Source organism: Pangasianodon hypophthalmus, chromosome 24 (genome assembly GCF_027358585.1).
Source record: "Pangasianodon hypophthalmus isolate fPanHyp1 chromosome 24, fPanHyp1.pri, whole genome shotgun sequence".
Classification (NCBI taxonomy): Eukaryota; Metazoa; Chordata; class Actinopteri; order Siluriformes; family Pangasiidae; genus Pangasianodon; species Pangasianodon hypophthalmus.
Genome location: NC_069733.1, coordinates 214,962 through 224,961, shown reverse-complemented (window position 1 = coordinate 224,961; position 10,000 = coordinate 214,962). Strand labels below are relative to the sequence as shown.

The 10,000-nt window shown below is 49.8% G+C and overlaps 1 protein-coding gene across 4 annotated transcripts in view; it reads left to right on the top strand.

The window, feature by feature from the left end:
* Nucleotides 1-10,000, top strand: part of spef2 (sperm flagellar 2) — a 60,305-nt gene that overhangs the window by 8,498 nt on the left and 41,807 nt on the right. For all 4 annotated transcript variants that reach the window (XM_053228915.1, XM_053228913.1, XM_053228914.1 and 1 more), the window contains exons 13-15: nucleotides 2,245-2,326; nucleotides 5,245-5,276; nucleotides 5,401-5,504. In XM_053228915.1, coding sequence (XP_053084890.1) covers nucleotides 2,245-2,326; nucleotides 5,245-5,276; nucleotides 5,401-5,504 — 218 coding nt within the window. The remainder of the gene's footprint in view (nucleotides 1-2,244; nucleotides 2,327-5,244; nucleotides 5,277-5,400; nucleotides 5,505-10,000) is intronic.

Sequence of the window (10,000 nt, the reverse complement as noted above, 5' to 3'; positions counted from 1 at the left end):
TGCGTCATAGAGCGTCACAGTGCGCGTGTCCGAAAGCATAGTGACTGACAGCGTCTGGAGGACAGTGCTAGTTCTAGTAAAGCGGGAAGGAAAGACAGAGTGGAGCTTCAGCAGTCACGATCAGTGTGTGTGTGTGTGTGTGTGTGTGTGGGGTGTGGGGTGTGGGGTGTGGGGTGTGGGGGGGAGCAGGAAGAGATTGCTTGAAAGACGTGTGAAGTGCACGTAGCAGCGCTTACATCACTGTAATAAACACACAGTCTCTGCTGAAAGAAAAATGATTTGACTGTCAGTCTGGTGTCACGGTCATAGCGCATGTCACATGTACGCTGTTTAAAACTGCTCCTTCCCGCGTCGCATGTCTCCTCAGCACACATCTACAGTGAGAGCAGAATGAGGTTTAAGTGAAGCCACGACTCTGAGCTGTAGGTATTCATGTTTTAGCTGAGCCTACGGGCCTCAGTTACTCCCAGGCTGCAGCAGCCAGCCCACAGGCCTGCGCTTCAAAATCAATATTATCATTATTCCATTATTAAAGAGATAATATTCAATATAGAATTCCAAATGTCACTGATAAATGAACAGTTACACCTGATTATTTAGCATTTTTTAAAATCATAAAGCCAAACGTTTTGATTTTTTATTTTAGCTTAAAATTATTTTTCATTTTTATCGTGCAGATTTTAGTTTATCGTGCAGATTTTAGTTTATCGTGCAGATTTTCATTTTTATTGTCAGAAACAGCAGCTGGGGTCCCTGGGGGACTAGTGTTAGGCCACAGCGCTCTCCGGGTTCGATTCCCGGCCGGAGCTCCAGCCCCTGCAGCAGAGCGCTCTCAGTGCCGGTCCCAAGCCCAGATAAAACTGGGGAGGGTTCTGTCAGGAAGCGCATCCGGCGTAAAAACTGCCAAATCAAATACGCGGATCAGTGATCCGCTGTAGCGACCCGTAAAAAGGGAGCAGCTGAAAGAACATTTATAAGAGACTTAAAAGAAAAGAAAAACTTTAAATGAACTAAAACAGGACAAGGGTGTGTTTCTCTGGAACCTGTGGTTTCTGAAACCATAAAGACTGAGTGAGTGTGTGTGTGTGTGTGTGTGTGTGTGTGTGCGAGTGTGTGTTTGAGAGAGAGGAGAGACGGCTGTTTTCCACCACACACAGTTCAGCATTCAGAACCTCAGTTTGTTTCCAGCATGGATTCATTGTGAAGCAGTAATCATGCACCCATTTTTAACTTCTCTTTTACTGGCATGAAAATGGAAGGAGCAAAAATTATTCAGGCCCTAAGAGTACCCGGACCCTAACAGTACCTGGACCCTAAGAGTACCCGGGCCCTAAGAGTACCTGGACCCTAAGAGTACCCGGACCCTAACAGTACCCGGACCCTAAGAGTACCTGGACCCTAAGAGTACCCGGGCCCTAAGAGTACCCGGGCCCTAAGAGTACCTGGACCCTAGAATCAGCTCACTTTTACAGCACTGGCTGCACGGAGTGGGATTATCTCAGTTGTAGTGCCGACATTCTGCTAAGTCTCAGCATGTTTATTAAGAAATAAACACAGGGCGGATTCCTCTCAGGTCCACACATAACCCGGTGTGTCAGCGGCGTGTATAAAAGGATAAAAGGATCAGATCCCGAGTCCTGCTCAACTCTGATCAGCAGCGAGATGAAACGCAACTGAAAAACCAACAGCAGCTGATTAATTATTTCCCTTCTTCAACAACTGCACGTCGGATAATCCCCCAGAGTTCCAGTTCCCCGTTTACTGCAGTTTACGTTACTGTAGTTTACTGTAGTTTATTTTACTGTAGTTTATTGTAGTTTATTGTAGTTTATGCTACTGCAGTTTACGCTACTGTAGTTTAATGTAGTTTATTGTAGTTTACTTTATTGTAGTTTATTGTGGTTTACTGTAGTTTATGCTACTGTAGTTTACTGTAGTTTATGCTACTGTAGTTTACTGTAGTTTATTTTTACTGTAGTTTATTTTACTGTAGTTTATTGTAGTTTATTGTAGTTTACTTTATTGTAGTTTATTGTGGTTTACTGTAGTTTATGCTACTGTAGTTTACGTTACTGTGGTTTATGTTACTGTAGTTTACGATACTGTATTTTACGTTACTGTAGTTTTGGTCTCAGTCTCAGTGTTGGAGTTTGTGTGTGGTGTGAGAGTCGTAGCTCTGAGTCTGTAAGAAGTGACCGCTCCTCTGGAGCGCTGTGAACGATTCTGTCTGACTCCTGTGTGCAGGTGAATACAGGAAGCAGCGACTCTCTTCAACAGGAAACGGAGCAGAGCGAGGGGGCGGAGCCACTGTCTGCTCCACACACAGGTGTGTGTCCTTCTCCACTCTAATACCACACGTGAATGGGACGAATGAGTGAACGACTGAAAGAAAGAAAGAGAAGGAAAGAAAATAAATGATAATAATATTCAAAAGAAATTAAAGATTTGGTACTAAGGATAAAGAAAATAACAAAATGAAAGAAAGAATAGATGGATAAAAGAAATAGAAAAAAAGGTGCTAATCCAGGGGTGTGAGTGGAGTGTGTACGCTACACAGACACAGAGAAGAAGACGACGTGTGGAGAGCGTGGCGTGAGGCGTGTGGAGAGCGTGGCGTGAGGCGTGTGGAGAGCGCGAGCGTGGCGTGAGGCGTGTGGAGAGCGTGGCGTGAGGCGTGTGGAGAGCGTGGCGTGAGGCGTGTGGAGAGCGCGAGCGTGGCGTGAGGCGTGTGGAGAGCGTGGCGTGAGGCGTGTGGAGAGCGTGGCGTGAGGCGTGTGGAGAGCGCGAGCGTGGCGTGAGGCGTGTGGAGAGCGCGAGCGTGGCGTGAGGCGCGTGGAGAGCGCGAGCGTGGCGTGAGGCGCGTGGAGAGCGTGAAGCGTGAGACGTGCTGTAGTTTGCTGCATTCGGTCAATGAGAATTGCGTTAGCGGGACTGACAGCAGGGCAGAGTGGAGCAGCGTTAGTGCAGAAATCACATTACCGCAGAAACGTTTAATGTTTAATAACACTGCTGAGATCAAAACAGTTCTAGGAAGCGCACTCAGCAGTGTGGAGCCCAACTCACTCTGTCCTCCTGTCTCCCTCACTCTGTCCTCCTGTCTCCCTCACTCTGTCCTCCTGTCTCTCTCACTCTGTCCTCCTGTCTCCCTCACTCTGTCCTCCTGTCTCTCTCACTCTGTCCTCCTGTCTCCCTCACTCTGTCCTCCTGTCTCTCTCACTCTGTCCTCCTGTCTCCCTCACTCTGTCCTCCTGTCTCTCTCACTCTGTCCTCCTGTCTCCCTCACTCTGTCCTCCTGTCTCTCTCACTCTGTCCTCCTGTCTCCCTCACTCTGTCCTCCTGTCTCTCTCACTCTGTCCTCCTGTCTCCCTCACTCTGTCCTCCTGTCTCTCTCACTCTTTCCTCCTGTCTCCCTCACTCTGTCCTCCTGTCTCTCTCACTCTTTCCTCCTGTCTCCCTCACTCTGTCCTCTTATCTCCCTCACTCTGTCCTCTTATCTCCCTCACTCTGTCCTCCTGTCTCTCTCACTCTGTCCTCTTATCTCCCTCACTCTGTCCTCCTGTCTCTCTCACTCTGTCCTCCTGTCTCCCTCACTCTGTCCTCCTGTCTCTCTCACTCTGTCCTCCTGTCTCCCTCACTCTGTCCTCCTGTCTCTCTCACTCTTTCCTCCTGTCTCCCTCACTCTGTCCTCCTGTCTCTCTCACTCTTTCCTCCTGTCTCCCTCACTCTGTCCTCTTATCTCCCTCACTCTGTCCTCTTATCTCCCTCACTCTGTCCTCCTGTCTCTCTCACTCTGTCCTCTTATCTCTCTCACTCTGTCCTCCTGTCTCTCTCACTCTGTCCTCCTGTCTCTCTCACTCTGTCCTCCTGTCTCCCTCACTCTGTCCTCCTGTCTCTCTCACTCTGTCCTCTTATCTCCCTCACTCTTTCCTCCTGTCTCTCTCACTCTGTCCTCCTGTCTCTCTCACTCTGTCCTCCTGTCTCTCTCACTCTGTCCTCCTGTCTCTCTCACTCTGTCCTCTTATCTCCCTCACTCTTTCCTCCTATCTCTCTCACTCTGTCCTCCTGTCTCTCTCACTCTGTCCTCTTATCTCCCTCACTCTGTCCTCCTGTCTCTCTCACTCTGTCCTCCTGTCTCCCTCACTCTGTCCTCCTGTCTCCCTCACTCTGTCCTCCTGTCTCCCTCACTCTGTCCTCCTGTCTCTCTCACTCTGTCCTCCTGTCTCCCTCACTCTGTCCTCCTGTCTCTCTCACTCTGTCCTCCTGTCTCCCTCACTCTGTCCTCCTGTCTCTCTCACTCTGTCCTCCTGTCTCCCTCACTCTGTCCTCCTGTCTCTCTCACTCTGTCCTCCTGTCTCCCTCACTCTGTCCTCCTGTCTCTCTCACTCTGTCCTCCTGTCTCCCTCACTCTGTCCTCCTGTCTCTCTCACTCTTTCCTCCTGTCTCCCTCACTCTGTCCTCCTGTCTCTCTCACTCTTTCCTCCTGTCTCCCTCACTCTGTCCTCTTATCTCCCTCACTCTGTCCTCTTATCTCCCTCACTCTGTCCTCCTGTCTCTCTCACTCTGTCCTCTTATCTCCCTCACTCTTTCCTCCTGTCTCTCTCACTCTGTCCTCCTGTCTCCCTCACTCTGTCCTCCTGTCTCTCTCACTCTGTCCTCCTGTCTCCCTCACTCTGTCCTCCTGTCTCTCTCACTCTTTCCTCCTGTCTCCCTCACTCTGTCCTCCTGTCTCTCTCACTCTTTCCTCCTGTCTCCCTCACTCTGTCCTCTTATCTCTCTCACTCTGTCCTCTTATCTCCCTCACTCTGTCCTCCTGTCTCTCTCACTCTGTCCTCTTATCTCTCTCACTCTGTCCTCCTGTCTCTCTCACTCTGTCCTCCTGTCTCCCTCACTCTGTCCTCCTGTCTCTCTCACTCTGTCCTCTTATCTCCCTCACTCTTTCCTCCTGTCTCTCTCACTCTGTCCTCCTGTCTCTCTCACTCTGTCCTCCTGTCTCTCTCACTCTGTCCTCTTATCTCCCTCACTCTTTCCTCCTATCTCTCTCACTCTGTCCTCCTGTCTCTCTCACTCTGTCCTCCTGTCTCCCTCACTCTGTCCTCCTGTCTCTCTCACTCTGTCCTCCTGTCTCCCTCACTCTGTCCTCCTGTCTCCCTCACTCTGTCCTCCTGTCTCCCTCACTCTGTCCTCCTGTCTCTCTCACTCTGTCCTCTTATCTCTCTCACTCTGTCCTCCTGTCTCCCTCACCAGAGCCGAGAACTCACAGCCTGGAACACTGCACAGTGAGTACTGCACTCTCTCACACACACACTCTCACACACACACTCTCACATACACACACACACACACACACTCTCACACACACACAGAGTGTGTGTCTGATGTTCTGTGCTGTTCATTACCCAGGAGTCTTTGCGAGCTCAGCATGGTGCAGCTGTGGAAGAAGCACTAAAATCAGGCAAAGGTGTTCCTGATGGCCTGCTCATCAACATCATCACAGACGCAATCAAGTACACACCCCTCTGTCTGATACACCTCTCTGTCTGATACACCTCTCTGTCTGATACACCCGTCTGTCTGATACACCCCTCTGTCTGTTACACCCCTCTGTCTGATACACCTCTCTGTCTGATACACCTCTCTGTCTGATACACCCGTCTGTCTGATACACCTCTCTGTCTGATACACCTCTCTGTCTGATACACCCCTCTGTCTGATACACCTCTCTGTCTGATACACCTCTCTGTCTGATACACCCCTCTGTCTGATACACCTCTCTGTCTGATACACCTCTCTGTCTGATACACCCGTCTGTCTGATACACCCCTCTGTCTGATACACCTCTCTGTCTGTTACACCTCTCTGTCTGACACACCCCTCTGTCTGATACACCCGTCTGTCTGATACACCTCTCTGTCTGATACACCCCTCTGTCTGATACACCTCTCTGTCTGTAACACCTCTCTGTCTGACACACCCCTCTGTCTGTTACACCTCTCTGTCTGATACACCTCTCTGTCTGACACACCTCTCTGTCTGTAACACCTCTCTGTCTGATACACCCGTCTGTCTGTTACACCCGTCTGTCTGATACACCTCTCTGTCTGATACACCTCTCTGTCTGTAACACCTCTCTGTCAGTAACACCTCTCTGTCTGTTACACCTCTCTGTCTGATACACCTCTCTGTCTGACACACCTCTCTGTCTGTAACACCTCTCTGTCTGTTACACCCGTCTGTCTGTTACACCCGTCTGTCTGATACACCTCTCTGTCTGATACACCTCTCTGTCTGTTACACCTCTCTGTCTGTTACACCTCTCTGTCTGATACACCTCTCTGTCTGACACACCTCTCTGTCTGTAACACCTCTCTGTCTGTTACACCCGTCTGTCTGTTACACCCGTCTGTCTGATACACCTCTCTGTCTGATACACCTCTCTGTCTGATACACCCGTCTGTCTGATACACCTCTCTGTCTGATACACCCGTCTGTCTGATACACCTCTCTGTCTGATACACCTCTCTGTCTGATACACCCGTCTGTCTGTTACACCCGTCTGTCTGATACACCTCTCTGTCTGATACACCTCTCTGTCTGATACACCCGTCTGTCTGATACACCTCTCTGTCTGTTACACCTCTCTGTCTGTTACACCCGTCTGTCTGTTACACCTCTCTGTCTGATACACCTCTCTGTCTGTAACACCTCTCTGTCTGATACACCTCTCTGTCTGATACACCCGTCTGTCTGATATACCTCTCTGTCTGTTACACCCGTCTGTCTGATACACCCGTCTGTCTGATACACCCCTCTGTCTGATACACCCCTCTGTCTGATACACCTCTCTGTCTGATACACCCGTCTGTCTGATATACCTCTCTGTCTGTTACACCCGTCTGTCTGATACACCCGTCTGTCTGATACACCCCTCTGTCTGATACACCTCTCTGTCTGTTACACCCGTCTGTCTGATACACCCGTCTGTCTGATACACCTCTCTGTCTGATACACCTCTCTGTCTGATACACCCCTCTGTCTGATACACCTCTCTGTCTGATACACCTCTCTGTCTGATACACCCGTCTGTCTGATACACCCGTCTGTCTGATACACCTCTCTGTCTGATACACCCCTCTGTCTGATACACCTCTCTGTCTGTTACACCTCTCTGTCTGATACACCTCTCTGTCTGATACACCCGTCTGTCTGATACACCTCTCTGTCTGATACACCCGTCTGTCTGATACACCTCTCTGTCTGATACACCTCTCTGTCTGTAACACCTCTCTGTCTGATACACCTCTCTGTCTGTTACACCCGTCTGTCTGATACACCCCTCTGTCTGTTACACCTCTCTGTCTGTTACACCTCTCTGTCTGTTACACCTCTCTGTCTGTAACACCTCTCTGTCTGATACACCTCTCTGTCTGATACGCCTCTCTGTCTGATACGCCTCTCTGTCTGTTACGCCTCTCTGTCTGATACACCCGTCTGTCTGATACACCTCTCTGTCTGATACACCTCTCTGTCTGTTACACCTCTCTGTCCGTGTAACAGCTCTCTGTCCGTGTAACAGCTCTGTCTGATACACCTCTCTGTCTGTTACACCTCTCTGTCTGATACACCTCTCTGTCTGATATACCCGTCTGTCTGATACACCTCTCTGTCTGATACACCTCTCTGTCTGATACACCCCTCTGTCTGATACACCTCTCTGTCCGTGTAACAGCTCTCTGTCCGTGTAACAGCTCTGTCTGATACACCTCTCTGTCTGATACACCTCTCTGTCTGATACACCTCTCTGTCTGATACACCTCTCTGTCTGATACACCCGTCTGTCTGATACACCCGTCTGTCTGATACACCTCTCTGTCTGATACACCCCTCTGTCTGTTACACCTCTCTGTCTGTTACACCTCTCTGTCTGATACACCTCTCTGTCTGATACACCCGTCTGTCTGATACACCTCTCTGTCTGATACACCCGTCTGTCTGATACACCTCTCTGTCTGATACACCTCTCTGTCTGTAACACCTCTCTGTCTGTTACACCCCTCTGTCTGATACACCTCTCTGTCTGTTACACCTCTCTGTCTGATACACCCCTCTGTCTGATACACCCCTCTGTCTGTTACACCTCTCTGTCTGATACACCCGTCTGTCTGATACACCTCTCTGTCTGATACACCTCTCTGTCTGTAACACCTCTCTGTCTGTTACACCCCTCTGTCTGATACACCTCTCTGTCTGATACACCTCTCTGTCTGTAACACCTCTCTGTCTGTTACACCCCTCTGTCTGATACACCCCTCTGTCTGTTACACCTCTCTGTCTGTAACACCTCTCTGTCTGATACACCTCTCTGTCTGTTACACCCCTCTGTCTGATACACCTCTCTGTCTGTAACACCTCTCTGTCTGTTACACCCCTCTGTCTGATACACCCCTCTGTCTGTTACACCTCTCTGTCTGTTACACCTCTCTGTCTGTTACACCTCTCTGTCTGTAACACCTCTCTGTCTGATACACCCGTCTGTCTGATACGCCTCTCTGTCTGATACGCCTCTCTGTCTGATACGCCTCTCTGTCTGATACGCCTCTCTGTCTGTTACGCCTCTCTGTCTGATACACCCGTCTGTCTGATACACCTCTCTGTCTGATACACCTCTCTGTCTGTTACACCTCTCTGTCTGATACACCTCTCTGTCCGTGTAACAGCTCTGTCTGATACACCTCTCTGTCTGTTACACCTCTCTGTCTGATACACCTCTCTGTCTGATATACCCGTCTGTCTGATACACCTCTCTGTCTGATACACCTCTCTGTCTGATACACCCCTCTGTCTGATACACCTCTCTGTCCGTGTAACAGCTCTCTGTCCGTGTAACAGCTCTGTCTGATACACCTCTCTGTCTGTTACACCCCTCTGTCTGATACACCTCTCTGTCTGATACACCCCTCTGTCTGATACACCTCTCTGTCTGATACACCTCTCTGTCTGATACACCCCTCTGTCTGTTACACCTCTCTGTCTGATACACCTCTCTGTCTGACACACCCCTCTGTCTGATACACCCCTCTGTCTGATACACCCCTCTGTCTGTTACACCCCTCTGTCTGATACACCCCTCTGTCTGATACACCTCTCTGTCTGATACACCTCTCTGTCTGTTACACCCTTCTGTCTGATACACCCCTCTGTCTGTTACACCTCTCTGTCTGATACACCTCTCTGTCTGATACACCTCTCTGTCTGATACACCCGTCTGTCTGTTACACCCCTCTGTCTGATACACCTCTCTGTCTGATACACCTCTCTGTCTGTTACACCCCTCTGTCTGATACACCCCTCTGTCTGATACACCTCTCTGTCTGATACACCTCTCTGTCTGTTACACCCGTCTGTCTGATACACCTCTCTGTCCGTGTAACAGCTCTGTCTGATACACCTCTCTGTCTGATACACCTCTCTGTCTGATACGCCTCTCTGTCTGATACACCTCTCTGTCTGATACACCTCTCTGTCTGATACACCTCTCTGTCTGATACGCCTCTCTGTCTGATACACCCGTCTGTCTGATACACCCCTCTGTCTGTTACACCTCTCTGTCTGTTACACCTCTCTGTCTGATACACCTCTCTGTCCGTGTAACAGCTCTGTCTGATACACCTCTCTGTCTGTTACACCTCTCTGTCTGATACACCTCTCTGTCTGATATACCCGTCTGTCTGATACACCTCTCTGTCTGATACACCTCTCTGTCTGTAACACCTCTCTGTCTGTTACACCCCTCTGTCTGATACACCCCTCTGTCTGATACACCTCTCTGTCTGTTACACCTCTCTGTCTGATACACCCCTCTGTCTGTTACACCCCTCTGTCTGATACACCTCTCTGTCTGTTACACCCCTCTGTCTGATACACCCCTCTGTCTGTTACACCCCTCTGTCTGTTACACCTCTCTGTCTGATACACCCCTCTGTCTGTTACACCCCTCTGTCTG